This window comes from Oncorhynchus tshawytscha, linkage group LG09 (assembly GCF_018296145.1).
Source record: "Oncorhynchus tshawytscha isolate Ot180627B linkage group LG09, Otsh_v2.0, whole genome shotgun sequence".
In the NCBI taxonomy this organism is placed as follows: Eukaryota; Metazoa; Chordata; class Actinopteri; order Salmoniformes; family Salmonidae; genus Oncorhynchus; species Oncorhynchus tshawytscha.
The window spans coordinates 21573787-21592419 of NC_056437.1; the positions used below are offsets into that span (position 1 = coordinate 21573787).

Sequence of the window (18633 nt, forward strand, 5' to 3'; positions counted from 1 at the left end):
CCATTACTTCTTCATACCGAATTTGCAAATTGTCATTGAAGCACAGACTTTGTGCTAACAGCCTACCGGTAGGCTACTTCATTTACTAGAGCATACCGCCACCCTCTGGATGGGTAACTTTTTGGACAACATAGAAAAATTGTTTCAGTGCTTTTTGGAAGAAAGTCAGACATAATTCCACGGGAAAGCCCTTGGAGGGATGGTGTTCATCACAACATGGAAACAACCAGAAATGTCTTTGTAATTGTGCTTCTAAATTTCTTCTTTTTTTGGATTTACAGCCAAGAACTAAATCCCAGAGGTAGAAATGTATGCGAAGCTGGGTAAGTGATTGTGTCCCTGTTTTAAATCAGTTTTAGGCTTGACATTGATGGACAAAACTATTACAGCAGCCTGATTCAAGTCAGTGAAGGTAGATAAACATGCATATATATTTTTTCGACATAGTTTGATATTTTCTGAATACCCAAGCCCTTCTACACACAGATACTGTAACCTTCCTCAGATCTCCACTTATTTGGTCTACTGCCTCGTTTTTTCTTTGTGCCAGTAATTCCCTGCACTTTGAATGCTGTGACCGATTTGCATCTCAACCTGATTAGGATCATGTTTAATATTTAGATTTATTAGACTATCTGTCATGATTGAAATGTGATCATAATGTTAGTTTTGATAGAAAGAGTTAAATGACGTTAGTTTATATGAATCAAATACAGATAATTTGTTTCTCCCTCCCATATCTGACAGGCTCCAATGCTGTAGTGGCTTCGCACAGCAAGGAGATGAGTGCTTAATACGTGAGTAGTTGAACGCCTCTTTTATAGCAATTAACAAGCCTGAGTCCGATCATTGGGAGTAGACTTCACAACCATTTCCTCTTTCATTTCTAAAAGCATAACCATTTCATGTGAACTAACTCGCTCAATTGTTTTCCTTCAGCAATTTGTGAGAGTAACTTCACCTGCAAAGAGAATGAAGTTTGTGTGCGACCCAACGAATGCCGCTGTCGTTCTGGTTATTTTGGAGCCACTTGTGAAATGAGTAAGTATCCTGTTACTACCTCACAGCAATCAATAAAGTGGTAATCAGCTGTTGAAACAATATCAAAAAGCTTAGGGATGGGGCTGGAGAAATGTGAACACCCTCCAATTCATAGACAGAGCTATAGATACATGGACTGACAATCCAAAAAGTATAGTTTTAACCTGGTTTTGAGGCTATATAATGTGTGTTTACATTTACTCCGTTTACAAACATTGGAGTAAAACAAGCTTATATTTTGGGTTCTGATGGGGTACAACAGCTGAACTAAGCTCCTGAGGCATTAATAAGTTAGCCATTTTCACATACAGCCAGTCCAGGTAGCCTACTACTCAGAACTACGTAGCCTACCTCCAGAGAGAACTTAGTACACAAATGATCTCATTATTGATACATATTTGCCTTTCATCCTCCCTGTAGAATGTCCGTCCCAGTTCTGGGGACCTGACTGTAGGGGTAAGTGTGACTGCCATCCCAACGGGAGTTGCGAGGATGTCACTGGGGCCTGCACCTGTAACCCTAATCGCTGGGGGCCAAACTGTGAGAGAGCCTGCGATTGCCAGAAGGGCCAATGCAACCAGGAGACAGGCGCTTGTACGTGCTACGCAGGCTTCTGGGGCTCACAGTGCTCCACCAACTGTCACTGCAGCATCAACTCTGTGTGTGATGTGGGAACGGGCCAGTGCCACTGCAACCCCGGCTGGTATGGAAGGAACTGTGGTGCTCAGTGTGCCTGCAACGGTTCTCCGTGTGACCAGCTCACCGGGCGCTGCAGGTGTCGACAGCGTTTGTGGGGTACTCACTGCGAGCGCATGTGTCAGTGTATCCATGGACGCTGTAACCAGGCGGATGGATCGTGCACCTGCAGGCCAGGATTCAGAGGGAGGTTTTGCAGGGAGCCGTGTCCAGCTGGGTTCTACGGACAGAATTGCAGAAACAGGTTTGTGACACAGCTGTGTTGGACAAAGATAACTTAGTTGGAACCACAGAGGTTAATTAGCTGGATAAGACAAACATGTCTTTGCTCTTTTCTCTTTCAGTCTGCTGTACTGTGCCCATTGTGGTAGACATGTGGTGAAGCTGTCAAATTGAATGTGATTGACAAACTGTTTTGAGCTGTGACCCACCTAGAGTTTTTTGGCCACCTAAAGCTGTTGGCAACCAAAACCAATACCTATGGCCGCAATCCAGTTCTAGCAACAAGGGAACTAGCCTTGGCTGAAAGCCTGTGGCAGAAGCTATAAGGGAACCAACCATTTGGAACACTAGTTTTGACAGTTATGAGTTGAGTTAGTCCATGCTATTCATGTTGTGTTATAATGCTACTGAGGACTTGGTCTTACTGTTCTTCCAGGTGTGGACACTGTAAAGGCCAACAGCCCTGCAAGGTGGCAGAGGGACGTTGCGTTACATGTGAACGCGGTTGGAATGGCACCAGGTGTGACCAGATGTGTGCTCCTGGGTTCTTTGGTGGAAACTGCGAGGACGTGTGCTCACCCTGCAAAGATGGACACTTCTGCAACCGCATCGGCGGCAATTGCCCCCACTGCAACCCTGGTTGGATGGGTGATCGGTATGAATAGGATTATGAGCTTCCTGTCACATTCATCATCTTTAATAAATAGATCACTAGTGACTTTAATAATGCCACATTAATAATGTTTACATACGTTACATTACTCATCCCATATGTATATACTGTATTTTTATACCATCTATTGCATCTTGCCTACAAGTGTACCACTCTGTCATTGCTCATCTATATTTATATGTATGTATTCTTATTCCATCCATTTACTTAGATTTGTGTGTATTAGGTAGTTGTTGTATAATGGTTAGATTAGTTGTTAGATATTACTGCACTGTCAGAACTAGAAGCACAAGCATTTTGCTACACTCGCAATAACATCTTCTAACCATGTGTATGTGACCAATAACATTTAATTTGATTTGAATAATCAAATGTAGATGATTGTAGAGAAATTATGAGAAGGAAATTATATAATCTCTGAGTTTTTTCAACCATTTTTGTCTTTACAGATGTGAGCTCAAGTGCCTGAATGGAACCTATGGAGAGAACTGTGTCAATAACTGCAACAGCTGTTTCAATGGGATGTGTCACTTCGCTACAGGAGAGTGTCTCTGTGACCCTGGCTTCTCTGGTGCCTAGTGAGTGCAAAACATTTCAACATGCAAAAATAGTGCAAAGAGCATATTGCCCAATGAAGTTTTCAGCCATGTCGTTTGCCTCTCTTTCCTATGCAGCTGTAATGTGAGCTGTTCAGAGGGTCAGTATGGGGTTAACTGTACCCAGATCTGTTCCTGCCATGACAACAACTGCAACACAGTGACTGGAGCATGCAACTTACGTAAGAACCTTTCCTGAAACAGATGTATGTTATGTGATGAGGGGAAAAAGAGTAATGTACACGTATGCTTTTTCCAGAAAGCTTATTGGTAACGTATGTATCCGCCATAAAAACACTTAGGGACAATATTTATTTTAGAAAATATGTTTATTCTGTGGCAATGGTGACAGATTAGTGACCTCTGCTCTTTAAACAGAGCCTAACCAGAGGATGGGTGTGATGGCAGCAGGGGTGCTGGTCACCTGTCTCCTCCCCCTGCTCCTCTCCTTGTTGTGTTGCTGCTGTATCTGTAGACAGAACAAACAGAACGAGTAAGTCAAGTGGAAACACAATGAAAACACAGATTCTTTGTTGTTTGTATTGGGCACAGTACATCATGAGATATTGTCACATTGGTTGGATTTAAACTCAGACTTTACTGCTTGTTTTGTTTGTCTGTTGTTTGCTTTTAGCCCTGAGAAAAAATCCAAAAGACTCTGTGAAGGGTTTACACGAATCAGCTCTAAGCTTCCTTGCATCCCATTGAGACGGCAAAAGCTACCCAAAGTTGATGGTACATACTACTTGCACAAACTCATTTGCATTTCCGTCATACTTGCTGTTCATTGTTTAACATCCATGTTAATGTGTGTTTTCACCAGGTTCGCATGATTGATGATAAACCAGCCAAATCCCAATATATTCAAAGTAGCATCCTTTATCCTTGGTATTTTGCTTTGCTTTCTCTCTGAATGGCTGTGACAGTGAGTTCAGTGTCTTATCATTGTCAACAGATAAGTACAAATCTTTAGTGGATGTAGGTTCTAAGGGTTAGAAGCTCTGTTTCTGTTCTTTACAGTGTCCCACCATGACCATGAGAATACTTTCAACTGTAGTTTCATCGAGCCCCCCTCCGCAGCGGAGCAACCCACCACCTGCGGGACGTCCCGAGCCTCCTCTTCCGCAGAGACCACAGAGGATGGACATGTCTATGCTGTCCCTGACGGTGAGTGTCACAAACTAAATCTTCCCTGTCACTCCTGGATGATACTGCATGCTGCATTAAAAACCCCTCTGTTGTTGTCCGTTAGTTTACTCCAATTAGGGGAGTGGTGGTAGGCTTAGGGGAAAATAATAATATATACAGTATCAATCAACAGTTTGGACACACCTACTCATTCAAGAGTTTTTCTTTATTTTTACTATTTTCTACTAGCAAATGAGTTTGTGCAAGTAGTACTACTACGTTTACTACTATATGGAATCATGTAGGAATCATGTAGTAACCAAAAAAGTGTTAAACAATTCAAAATATATTTTAGATTTTAGATTATTCAAAGTAGCCACCCTTTGCCTTGATGACCGCTTTGCACATTCTTGGCATTCTCAACCAGCTTCATGAGGTAGTCACCTGGAATTAATTTCAATTAACAGGTATGCCTTGTTAAAAGTTAATTTGTGGAATTTCTTTCCTTCTTAATGCGTTTGAGCCAATCAGTTAGTGTTGTGACAAGGTAGGGGTGGACCAAGTCCATATTATGTGTCACGCCCTGACCATGGAGAGCCTTTGGTTAGGTCAGAGCGTGAATAGGGGGGTGTTCTAGTCATTTTGTTTCTATGTTTTGGGATTGAGTATGGTTCCCAATTAGAGGCAGCTGATTATCGTTGTTTCTAATTGTGGATCATACTTAAGGGTTCCCTGTTCCCACCTGCTTTGTGGGATATTGTTTTTGAGTGAGTGCATGTTACACCTCAGTACTGCACGGTCGTTGTTTGTTTCTTGGTTTGTTTTAAGTTTCACTAAAAATAAAGATGTGGAACTCCAATCACACTGTGCCTTGGTCCGTCTTTCCACATGTTCGTGACAGAATATCCCACCAACAAAGGACCAAGCAGTGTGAAAATGAGGTTAGGGAGTTTTGGACTTGGGAGGACAATGAGAGGAAACGAGACCCTTCCTTTGTGGGAGTCGCCAAGGAGCATAGGGGGACAGTGACGTCGGGGACCGCGGCCACAGAAACCCCAATAATTTTTGTGGGGGGGCACATGGAGCTGGCGGTTGAGCAGCGAAGAGTGCCAGAGCCTGTTTGGGAGTCGGAGGAAGAATTTGATGAAAAATTCCGGAGAGAGGTGGTCGCGATGAGAATGCTGCAGCACAGGCGTGCTAAAGAGCGTGACACAAGTCCAGTGCCATCTGCACCGGTTTCACGCATATGGCCTCCAGTGCGCCTTCCCAGTATGGTACATCCTGTGCCAGCTTCCCGCACTAGCCCTGAAGTGCGTGTCACCAGTCCGTTGCCACCTGTGCCGGCTCCACGCACCAGGTCTCCAGTGCGTCTCCCCAGTCCGGTACGTCCTGTGCCAGCTCCCCGCACTCTCCCTGAAGTGCGTGTCACCAGTCCAGTGCCACCTGTACCGGCTCCACGCATCAGGCCTCCAGTGCGCCTCCCCAGTCTGGTACGTCCTGTGTCAGCCCCTCGCACTCGCCCTGAAGTGCGTGTCCTCAGTCCGGTACGTCCTGTGCCTGGTCCTCGCACTCCCCCTGAGGTGTGTGTCACCAGTCCGGTGCCACCTGTGCCGGCTCCACGCACTAGGCCTCCAGTGCGCATTCACAGTCCAGAGCTTCTGGCGACGGTTCCCAGTCCAGAGCTTCCGGCAACGGTTCCCAGTCCAGAGCTTCCGGCGACGTTTCGGGGTCCCGGAACCTCCAACGACGGTCAACGGTCCAGAACCTCCAATGACGGTCCACGGTCCAGAACCTTCAACAACGGTCAACGGTCCGGAACTTCCAGCGACGGTCAACGGTCCGGAACCTCCAGCGACGGTCAACGGTCCGGAACCTCCAGGCGGCGTTCAATGGTCCGGAGCCTTCTGTGACGGTCAACGGTCCGGAGCTAACAGGCATGGTAAACAGCCCGGAGCTTCCCGGGATGGTCAACAGCCTGGAGCTTCCTGTAACAGTCAATGGTCCGGAGAGTCCAGGAGCGGTGCCCAGTACCGCTCCAGGGCAGGAGCCTTCCTCTGCGCCGGTGCCCAGTGCAGGCACGGAATCCAGTCCAGCTCCAAGGCCGGAGCCTTCCTCTGCACCGGTGCCCAGTCCAGGCACGGCGGCCAACCCAGCTCCATGGCCAGAGCCTTCCTCTGTGCCGGTGCCCAGTCCAGGCAATGGTGTCCAACCCAACTCCATGCCCAGAGTCCTCCTTTGCGCCGATGCCCAGTCCAGGCACGGCGTTCAGCCCGGCGCGATGGCCGGATCCGCCGGATCCAGGGTCTGGGCGGGGGCTCCGACCGGCAACGGCGCCGCCACCAACACTAGTCAACCCCCCACCCTCCCCATTTGGTTTCAGGTTTTGCGGCCGGAGTCCGCACCTTTGGGGGTACTGTCAAGCCCTGACCATGGAGAGCCTTTGGTTCATCTGTGAAGAGCACAGGGGGCCAGTGGCGAATTGGCAAATGCCAAACGTCCTGCACGGCGTTGGGCTGTAAGCACAACCCCCACCTGTGGACGTCGGGCCCTCATACCACACTCATGGAGTCTGTTTCTGACCGTTTGAGCAGACACATGCACATTTGTGGCCTGCTGGAGGTCCTTTTGCAGGGCTCTGGCAGTGCTCCTCCTGCTCCTCCTTGCACAAAGGCGGAGGTAGCGGTCCTGCTGCTGGGTTGTTGCCCTCCTACGGCCTCCTCCACGTCTCCTGATGTACTGGCCTGTCTCCTGGTAGCGCCTCCATGCTCTGGACACTACGCAGACACAGCAAACCTTCTTGCCACAGCTCCCATTGATGTGCCATCCTGGATGAGCTGCACTACCTGAGCCACTTGTGTGGGTTGTAGACTCCGTCTCATGCTACCACTAGAGTGAAAGCACCGCCAGCATTCAAAAGTGACCAAAACATCAGCCAGGAAGCATAGAAACTGAGAAGTAGTCTGTAGTCACCACCTGCAGAACCACTCCTTTATCGGGGGGGTCTTGCTAATTGCCTATAATTTCCACCTGTTATCTATTCCATTTGCACAACAGCATGTGAAATGTATTGTCAATCAGTGTTGCTTCCTAAGTGGACAGTTTGATTTCACAGAAGTGTGATTGACTTGGATTTACATTGTGTTGTTTAAGTGTTCCCTTTATTTTTTTGAGCAGTGTATATATGTGTATATGTATTTAAAAAATATATATATGGGGGATTGGAAATGATACAGACAATTACATTGATGGAAGCCACAATCTATCTGCACTATTAAAGCTGATCTACCCCAAATACAATTACTAATCTGCTGCCATGTCATCCAATTAAGGCCCTTTTTTCAAGAGTAAACATCAACAGGAAATACAGCATTTAAAACATTCCCAGAGCATTGTATTTTATTTCCTCAACATCTCAGGTTTGAAAAGGGGAGTCTGATTCTGCTTATCGTTTATTTATTTGAAAAGAACATGATTGTCGTTTGAACTCTCTCCTCTCTCTAGAACCTGGAGAACAGACAAATAAAGGGAACAGAATCGACACAACAGAGACTAGAGTACTGGCTGATTATGATGATATCTCTGAGGTAGACACATTGCCGGAGAACATGGCCATGACTATGCAGGTCTCAGTTAACATCAGTGAGCTGCCACTCCAGAAGTCCTCAGAGAATGAGGGCTCCTGCAATGGCACAGAGTCAGCCAACAGCATCCGCCTCCGGGCCCATGCTCCGCAGCCACCCCAGCAGCCCAGCAAAGAAAACAGTGTAGTGTCAAACACCGTCAAAGACAATGCAAAGCCTACAGCTGCTGAGAGGGTTAAACCGCGACCACCAGACTCCTCCACAAAGCCAAAGCTATCCTGGGTCCATGCATCTCCTGGGCCGAAACAGAATAATATAAGTCAGGAAAAGACTGTGGCTAAGGAGAAAACGAGTTCCAGGAAGAAAGCCAACAAGCAGCAAGCTCCCAATGCCGCGGAGTCTGCATGTACAGATGGGGCTGGCTTCCAAGGGGAGAAGAAGCCAACTAAAAGCAGATCTGGTATGTTGCAGATAGAGCACATCAACGGGGCAGTGCAGAGTGTCCTCAGGAAAATGGGCAACTTCCGTGCTGACCAGAAGCCTGAAATCCAAAGAGAGTCCGCAGAGAACAGCCCCAGTTTATCCCTAAACAGGGAGGTTAACCAACTGAACATACACTCGGAGGCAGCCTCTCTCTTAGCTGCTCAGCTGAAGGAAAAGACTCAGCGCCTGAACAGGAGTGAGACCGGCTGCTGTGAGGAGAGCCTGTCTCACCTCCAGTCCCATAGAAAGAAGCCCACCTTGCCCCAAAAGACTGGAGAAAAGGCTCTGCTTCCCACATCCGCTAGTTCACAGAAGCCTCTGCCAGATACGCCATCTAAAGAAGCCAAAATCCCAGAGAAACAGGACTCTCACCACTCTGAAAGCAGTTCAGAGAAGGGAGACTCCACAGTAAAGAAGGACCCAATGACAAAGCCTCCTCGAAAAAAAACTAGGAAGGAAATATAGACTCAAAAATAAAGACTATTGCTCCAAGGGTTGCAGTGACGCCACCTCAGACTGCAAGTTAGTGTGGTCAGTGTTGTTGATTTTCAATTCTGAGAAAACAACGCACATGTTGAGATGTCTGAAATATATTTTGGGACACATTTGTTTCATTGTGTTTTGCACCAAATCGAATATCGATGGAATATTTTCCCTTCTGTGGGTGTTTTTCATCTTGAGAAATGTTATGATATAATGCAGTAGTCTTTCTATTTTAACTTTTTATTTTCCTAGCTATTCTCAAATCCATGTATTGTATAACAGTGAGTGCTAGGATGTCTGAATACTTATTTACCTTGATCAATCGTCATTATTGTACCCAACATTTGCTAATTTGCTCATATTGAATAAACCAAACACCCCAAAAACCTGGAATTTGCATCTCCTAAATGTTTTAAGTTGGAAAGCCGATCCCACTGCCCAGAACTGTGAAGCCACATCAGGGCCTCAGACAAACAAGAGGTGTGTTGTGTTGATGGTAGAACAGCTTGGGGTCTGTGTTGAGGGCCCTGTAGCTGTCTAACACATGTGCTGCAGTTGTGTGTGCAGTTTCTTGGGGGAATGGTAGACTTTGATGCAGCTGTAAAGGCTACAGAAGATCAGATGGTGTTTAATTGATTACAGACTGTTGGTGCCGGTCATCCTGAATCCATGCTGTGACCTGCTTAGACAGGAACATCTCTCATTCGCTCTCAGACAAAGCAAAGACCCATTTAAGAGCAACAAGGTCCTGAAAATAATTTAACATAAGCCACACAGTAAGATTGGCAGATGACCAGCTGCCTTGTTGTGAAAGGTCGATCATATTGATGCTTTCAAGACATGAATGGGTGCATGGCTGCATGCATAGGCGCTATTGCATCATTATTTAATTCTATAAGTTTTACTGCGGAAAAAGTATGGGGCCTAGTGGTGGGATGAGGACTAGAATTATGTTTTGACTGCCTGTTTAAACATCTCCCTGGAGCTTGGTCCATAACGGAATGCCAAGCATTGAGAAGCAACTGCCAACTCAACCATGTCCCAGAATACTATTGGGAGACAGCGGCTACCATAGACACCCTATGAAAGCATTAACATCTGGTAGCCATTACATCGCTGGAGTTGAGGAAAAAAGCTAATATTTTCTGCTAGGCAAAGCAGAAAACCTAGAGTGATATAACACCTAAATATCAGAACGGCCTAATTGGAAAACTAGACCACAGTAACAAACAAAAGTTGTTACCTAAATATGGTTGAAATGGTTGTCTTAATGTCTTTTGAATGCCAAGACGGTACAGGATCATTCATTGATAATTGTATTTTTCTGAAATGTAGCATAAATGAATATTCTTTGGATATGGGCCATGGCTCCAAAAGGACTGTATTTCACACCGCAAGCAATTGGCAGGACTTTTCTATGGACATGATTACCTGTTTGTAAGTGTCTAGTCTATACTCACTGTGGTATGAATAGGACATTGTGGACCTTCTGTGTAGGCTACAACATGTTCTTTTCATTTACTGTTTGCTGAAACAGGAATGGAAAATGCAGACATCATGAAATGTAATGATTGGAAACACAGCCATAAAACGACCCAGAATTAACAGACACGAACAGAGTTTTATGATGTGACTAGGATTTCAAAAATCTGGTAACTTTCCCCAAATTCCCAGGTTTTCAAAAAATCCTGATTGTAGGATCCTGGAAATCATGCTTATTTCCTCCTGATTCCATTCTTTTTAAATAGTTCCTCTGGCTGCTACTAATCTTGATAAAAATCAAAACGATTTTGAGGTAAATTTATCAAAAAACATTGTCATTTAGAAACAGCTGTGGATATAATCCAATTAAATGACGTCTATTTTTACACACACACACACACACACACACACACACACACACACACACACACACACACACACACACACACACACACACACACACACACACACACACACACACACACACACAAACATACAGTACCAGTCAAAAGTTTGTACACCTACTCATTCAAGGGTTTTTCTAATCTTTACTATTTTCTACATTGTAGAATAATAGTGAAGACATCAAAACTATGAATCATGTAGTAAAAAGTGTTAAACAAATCAAAATACACTACCGTTCAAAAGTTTGTGGTCACTTAGAAATGTCCTCGTTTTTAAAATAAAAGCAAAACAAATAGTCCATTAAAATAACATAAAATTGATCAGAAATATAGTGTAGACATTGTTAATGTTGTAAATGACTATTGTAGCTGGAAAAGGCAGATTTTTTTATGGAATATCTACATAGGCGTACAGAGGCCCATTGCAACCATTACTCCTGTGTTCCAATGGCACGTTGTGTTAGCTAATCCAAGTTTATTATTTTAAAAGGCTAATTGATCATTAGAAAACCCTTTTACAATTATGTTAGCACAGCTGAAAACTGTGTGCTTATTAAAGAAGCAATAAAACTGGCCTTCTTTAGACTAGTTCAGTGTCTGGAGCATCAGCATTTGTGGGTTCGACTACAGGCTCAAAATGGCCAGAAACAAATAACTTTCTTCTGAAACTCGTCAGTCTATTCTTGTTCTGAGAAATTAAGGCTATTCCATGCGAGAAATTGCCAAGAAACTGAAGATCTCGTACAACTCTGTGTACAGAACAGCGCAAACTGTCTCTAACCAGAATAGAAAGAGGAGTGGGAGGCCCCGGTGCACAACTGAGCAAGAAATAGGACAAGTACGTTAGAGTGTCTAGATTGAGAAACAGAAGCCTCACAAGTCCTCAACTGGCAGCTTCATTAAATAGTGTCCGCAAAACACCAGTCTCAACGTCAACAGTGAAGAGGCGACTCTGGCATGCTGGCCTTCTAAGCAGAGTTGCAAAGAAAAAGCCAAATCTCAAACTGGCTAATAAAAAGAAAAGATTAAAATGGGCAAAAGAACACAGACACTGGACAGAGGAAGATTGTAAAAAAGTGTTATGGACAGACGAATCTAAGTTTGAGGTGTTCGGATCACAAAGAAGAACATTCGTGAGACACAGAAAAAATGAAAAGATGCTGGAAGAGTGCTTGATGCCATCTGTCAAGCATGGTGGAGGCAATGTGACGGTCTGGGGGTGATTTGGTGGTGATAAAGTGGGGGATTTGTACAGGGTAAAAGGGATCTTGAAGAAGGAAGGCAATCACTCCATTTTCCAATGCCATACCATACCCTGTGGATGGCGCTTAATTGGAGCCAATTTCCTCCTACAACAGGACAATGACCCTAAGCACAGCTCCAAACTATGCAATAACTATTTAGGGAAGAAGCAGTCAGCTGGTATTCTGTCTATAATGGAGTGCCCAGCACAGTCACCGGATCTCAACCCTATTGAGCTGTTTTGGGAGCAGTTTGACCGTATGGTAAGTACGAAATGCCCATCAAGCCAATCCAATTTGTGGGAGGTGCTTCAGGAAGCATGGGGTGAAATCTCTTCAGATTACCTCAATAAATTGACAACTAGAATGCCAAAGGTCTGCAAGGCTGTAATTGCTGCCAATGGAGGATTCTTTGACGAAAGCAAAGTTTGAAGGACACAATCATTATTATTTAAATGATCTATAACCTTGTCAACATCTTGACTATATTTCCTATTCATTTTGCAACTCATTTCATGCTTGTTTTCATGAAATTCAAAAGGCACTTGCACATCTGAGCAATCTCTTTGCAGGTGCATGGCAACAGTTGAACAAGATGAAGGAAAAAGGAAACTGCACACTGCTCTTGGTAGTATCACTGATATTTAATAAGCTTACGTATTGGCCTCATGGCCTCCGTCAGAGTTTTTGTGAATTTTTTAAAATTAGCACCCTTATGTAGACCTAGCCCCACCCACATCTGTTCCATGCATGGAAAGGGGTTGGAGGTAAAGGAAAAACAAATAAGTGCTACCAAATATATGCATCTCACAAATACTATTTAGGCACTGGTTAGCCCAGTTTTAGCTACCTAGCAACCTCACTAGCAGAAAGTCTGAAGATAAATAAATGCTAGCCAGCTAGTCGGCATAAGCTAATGTCTGCTAGTATAGCTACTTCCTTTTCAGATGTGAGTTTTCAAAGAATGATCTGCTTGTGGTGGCTATGGCAAAGAGGCAATTAGTTGTTCCCTAAATATTATTGAAAATGGGTAGGGCATTAAGGCAGCTGCCTGTGCTTTTAAAGTGCCACCCAAAACTCTGAGGCGCCACTGAGACAAGTAGTTCAAAATCCCAGGCTACAGCCATTTGGATGGGTTACCAGTCTTCACTGGCTCTTTCGAATGTAACCTGGTGAATCAACCTCCGCCACAACCTCCACCCCACAGCCTACCCAGCACCCACAGGTCTCCAGTGACCTTGCTCCGGATGTTGGTAAGAGAAAGAAATGTCAGCACACATTTCAGGAAATATATAGTAGGATATAGAGTGATTATAAATGTGTTTATTGAACCAATACTCATGAGTTCTTGTTGTTTATTTGTTTTTTTAAAGTACCAGTTCTACAACAACAAACAGAGGTAGGGGTCATATTGGGGTTGTTCCCCAAGCCAAGGATATACGAGGCGAGGAAAAGAAAGGTTGAGCCGGCTACAGTCCTGACAGCTTCACCCCACAAGAGGTTCCCGGAGAACAAGTGAAAAAACTACTAGAGAAAGAAGAAAGCAAAAGGAGAAAGAAACCTGTAACGCTGAAGGAATCTGTGACACTAAAAAAGGTTCCTCCAGGTTCAAAAACCACAACAAACACTCTAAAAGAAGGGGATGCAGAATGCTTGTTCTGTAAAGGGCTTCTCTCGGTTACCTGTGGCAGTGTCAGGTGGGCTCACGAGCTATGCTCAAATTTAACTGGGGTGGGATTAATTTGCGACCTCTGTCAATAAAGAAATCTGGGAAAATGCCAATGTGTTAAGTTCTTGTTATGAAATGTTTAATGTGCGGGTGTGTGTGTATCTCTGTGTGTGTGTAATCGATATTTAATCAGATATATACCATTGAATTTCTTCCCAAAAAATCTAATTATTACAAACTTTTGAAAACCATTTGCTCTTGAAATTTCATTTTAAAGACTATGAGTTTAGTTTAACTGTACATAATGGAGTGTAAGGAAAAGGTCAAAGAAGAAGGAGAATTCATGTGCAGGTGAGGTAAAAAAATAGGGACACTTCTGTGAAATCCTATGGCATAATCTTCTATTGGGCTAAGTATCTTACCCCGATTACACACACAGTTTAGCTTGGCAAAATGCCCGTCCTAAAAAATGTATTGTATTATATAACTAAAAATCTGTCAACTGTAGCCATTTATTTTCCTTTGTTGCGTTACCCTAAGCACAGCCATCATCCACCTGCATTTTTTTCTCTCCAAATGTTGCTTTTTTGTGTGTCAGAAATTAGACATTGATCTTAAGAGGGTGAGCTCAGCTGTGAATGGTCCTGGCGCACCAAAAGGTGTCAAGGGAAGCCAGTTTGGATTTGGCCTCAGACCAATCACATGACATCACATCAGAAGCCAAAAAAAACTTGAATTGTTGCATCTTGTTGTGTTGTTGTTCTCCGGTGGCTAACTAGCTAGCTAAAATCGTCCCTTTCCTAAATTAGCCATAGATGGAGATAGGGATTTGGACTTGTAATTTTACTTAATTCTCGTTACTGGCCAATGATTATAATGACGATTCTAATCCAACTATAAATTAATACACTGTGCCCATGGCCTGAGAGGATGGAAGTTCAATATGTAGCCAGATGTAGCATGCTAATGTTAACTAGCTCACCTGGTGCATCATTGCCCATTAAAGGAAGTTAGCCTAGCAAGCAAGCATTTTAGCAAATAGCCTAGGACAACAAAAACTACAATTGTGTACTGATGACAGAGTTATCGACCGTTTAGGCAACATGAAAGAGGAAGTTGGCATTGTTGTTTCTTTACAAGTAGGGTGAGTCAACATGTTTTTTCTATACACAAACACACAAATCAGTACCATGGACAGACACATCATATTTAGCTTACGTTGATTGGACTAAATCGTTTTTGGTATCTTTTATTTTTTCGCTGTATTAGACTAAACATAGGTGATTAGATGATGCTGAAATGTTGAAGTTGAAATGGTGCTGGAATAGTGGAGGCAGCTCCTGTTTTCTTTGCGACTTGCTGTAACTCTCCATGGTTCTAAATCAATAGTTGTTTAGTAGTCTGAAAATGTCAGAAACATTACCTTGCTTGACCATGCTGTAAGGTCATTTTTAACCTTTATTTAACTAGGCAAGTCAGTTAAGAACAAATTCTTATTTACAATGACGGCCTACACCGGCCAAACCTGGGCCAATTGTGCGCCGCCCTATAGGACTCTCAATCACAGGTGGTTGTGATAAAGCCTGGATTTGAACCAGGGTGTCTTTAGTGATGCCTCAAGCACTGAGATGCAGGGATATGACCGCTGTGCCACTTGGGAGCCCGTGTTACATGCAATATGTTTTGTGGATTTCACAGGACAGATTTTATTTATTTTTATTTTGGAGAAGTTTTATTGTTGTATTTCCTTTAAAACAGCTCATATATTTTTGCACATAATTTTATACACATAAAAATGGCATAAAAGCACAAAACACAGCATTTCAGTATTACAAAAATGTTTGTTAAAAAGTACATGTTAAAACCAATAAAAACAACCAGAAATAAAATTACTTAAGACATGGAAAACATGTTAAAAAGTCACTTTGTTAAAAGGCTGTCTTCGGTCTTTGGTACAGGAACGGGGTGAGTCCTTATCAAACTCGCCTCCTCCTGCTCCCTCCCCTAGGCGCCGCAGCTCTGTCAGGCCGTGGCCACCAGGACCTTTGGTGTTGTGGGGACCCTTTGTCTGGGGTCGAGGCCCCCTTTCTTTTGTACCACCCCAGGGCTTCCGTGGCTGCCATGGCCGCTGCCTGGGGGTGGTCTCTACTCGTTTCTCTACCAGCAGGTTGTGGGAGGACCACAGGGCTTCCATCAGACTCGTGAGGGTGGACCAGAGCTTGGAGAAGGCCTTCAGTGGAATAGGCCTTCGGCCCACCCCATACAGCATGAGCTGGGGCGTCAGGTCATCCCCTGCTGGCAGACACGGGGAGATCAGGTGGCCTGCTTCCTTCCACAGTTCCCTGGCTGCTCTGCACTCCCGGAGCAAGTGCCTCACCGACTCAGCTTGGCCGCAGCCTGGTCGGTGCATGTGGATGTCCTCGCCATGCCCCGGGAGTGCATAACGGCCCTGACCGGGAGGATCTCGTGGGCGGCCATCCAAGACAGATCCAGGTGCCGATTCAGCAGGACAGATGTTGCTATCTGGTTTTGTAATGAAACAAATGTGTGGTTGAATTTATTCTCCCACTGCCTAATTATTGTCTCGGCCTTAGGCTTATATATCACGATGTCAAGCAGAGAAGGCTCCTCAGAGGAGGAAGGGGAGGACCATCCTCAGATAATTTCATAATAAAAAATAGTAAAACATTTAAAAAGTTATCCTTTTTTGATAAAACTATGCTAAATATATTCACTTCACCGAATAATTGATTAAAACACATGGTTTTACAATGAATGTTTACTGTAGCCTCAACAGCACTCTATAGGGTAGTGCCATGGTGTAGTCGGGGACAGCTAGCTTATGTCCTCATCTGGGTACATTGACTTCAATAAAAAACCTAGGAGGCTCATGGTTCTCACCCCCTTCCTTAGACTTACACAGTAATTATGACAACTTCGAGAGGACGTTCTCCAACCTAACAGAGCTCTTGCAGCATGACCTGGCATGTTGTCCACCCAATCAAGGGATCAGATAATGAATCTAGTATAAGCATAAGATACAGCTAACATAACATTTGGTAAGTAGTTGACTCAAAAAATGCAACAATAGTTGAACAGTTAACAAATTACATTTATTTTTAAATAAAGAAGCAAGAGAGATTTTTTTTTTGTTGCTTTCACTTACTTAGCTAGCAAATGCAGCTAGCTAGCCAAGTTTACTCAAATTGAGGGATGCTATGTTAGCTACAGTTGCTGGCTATGACTATCCAACACAACACTGGAACCCTTCCAATTCAAGGCAAGATTTCTGTTTACTAATTTAATGCCAGTGGGGCTCATCGGTGTAACTGCTAAACTGCTTATTGAACTGCACACTAACGTTACTGCATGATTGTAGCAGGTTTACTCGTGCGTTCGTTCTATTAGATATGTTGACTATGACGTTACTTTACAATATAGTGACAATGATGTAGGAGAGCACATACATGTGAGAAGGAACTATGTTTATGTGTGATCAGGGGTGTATTCATTCCGCCAATTCTGTTATTAAACAGAATTAAACGGAACAGGGATAAGCATACGCGGATTTGTCCACTAATGGATTAATGATTACACCCTAGATCAGCTAGATGCAGGCAAGTGCGCGCAAGGCGGTATTGAATGTGTCACTGTCAAATTTCTATTGACCTGTGTGCACTTACATGATAAACTTTAATTCATAGGCTAGGTTGATGGGCTTGATGGGTATAGGGAAAATTTGAGTATCATGTAGTACCCTAAACCTATCGATGTTACATTGAACTGGGTAAATGGAATATGAATGACAGTCATCCAATATGCTGTAATAGAAATAAGGCAATGTTCATGAGACAAAAAATTGTCCTCCCTCATCTTGTAAATGAGAACTTGTTCTCAACTTGCCTACCTGGTTAAATAAAGGTGAAATAAATAAATAAATAAAAATCTTAAAACGGCGCCTGCTGCCAAAGCATATGAACTAACAAGTTACAGAAAAAACAATGCAATTGACACATATTTTGTAATATTGCTTTTTATGGGCTTGCTTGCTTTCCCGGTGATTTTACCCACGCACCGCTACTGCCGACCTTGGATGTGGGATATCAAGTATTACATAAACAGGACATGGATAGAATGATGCTGGATGGACTCTCCATATAGAGGAAATAGCTCCATCTTGTGTTCCCAACATAGAGCAGGACCTGGTTGTCACACTTGTGACCAGACATGAATGACACTTTCAAGACTGGGAAAAAACGAGCTCCTACTGAAAAAAATCGATTTGAACGTGTCATCCACCTCAATATTCCACCTCGGACCTCTTTCTAGAGCTCTGACGTCATGATATGACCTCGTATTTTCCCAGTTGTTTTGAATGTGGCATGAAACCAGAGATACAATCCCTCATATTCATAATAGTCTAATTTTGATCAACTCCCATATCTATTGGGTGAAATACCAGTGTGCCATCAGAGCAGCAAGATTTGTAACCTGTTGCCACAAGAAAAGGGCAACCAGTGAAGAACAAACATTGTAAATACAACCTATATTTACATTCGTTTGTTTTCTCCTTTTGTACTTTTAACTATTTGCACATCATTATAACATTGTACATAAGACAATGTATGATGTTTGAAATGTCTCTATTCCTGTGACACTTTTATGAGTGTAATGTTTCCTGTTCATTTATCTATTTCACTTGCTTTGGCAATGCGAACATGTTTCCCACGCCAATAAAGCCCTTCAAATTGATACTGTATATAATGGCGAGATGGTTTTGTCTCCGCCAAAACAATGGGAGTTGAAGTCCCAATGGCAGGAAGGCAGGCAGTCTGCTAGTCATGGTCAGATTGACGAGTGAACCCTCTCTCTTCCTCCCTGCCATTGACCACTTCTCCCAGTGATGGGAACGTAGAACAGCAATGCCTTGTAAA

At 43.7% G+C, this 18633-nt stretch overlaps 1 protein-coding gene across 1 annotated transcript; it reads left to right on the top strand.

The window, feature by feature from the left end:
- Positions 1-5: 5 nt before the first annotated feature.
- Positions 6-9315, top strand: LOC112257555 (scavenger receptor class F member 2-like). The gene is made up of 11 exons (XM_024431213.2): positions 6-323; positions 748-797; positions 940-1041; positions 1462-1981; positions 2396-2614; positions 3082-3210; positions 3307-3410; positions 3607-3721; positions 3863-3963; positions 4249-4395; positions 7858-9315. Exons 1-11 carry the CDS (start codon positions 217-219, stop codon positions 8883-8885), a joined length of 2622 nt encoding a protein of 873 aa, XP_024286981.1. The 5' UTR covers positions 6-216; the 3' UTR covers positions 8886-9315.
- The last annotated feature ends 9318 nt before the right edge of the window (positions 9316-18633 follow it).

Bases quoted from the DNA above. Each gene is read 5' to 3' on its own strand.
- LOC112257555 (XM_024431213.2), top strand. From the start codon at position 217: ATGGAAACAACCAGAAATGTCTTTGTAATTGTGCTTCTAAATTTCTTC. The intron at 1,042-1,461 runs GTAAGTATCCTG...TCCTCCCTGTAG, and splicing joins TGGAGCCACTTGTGAAATGA to AATGTCCGTCCCAGTTCTGG. The intron at 2,615-3,081 runs GTATGAATAGGA...TTGTCTTTACAG, and splicing joins CCTGGTTGGATGGGTGATCG to ATGTGAGCTCAAGTGCCTGA.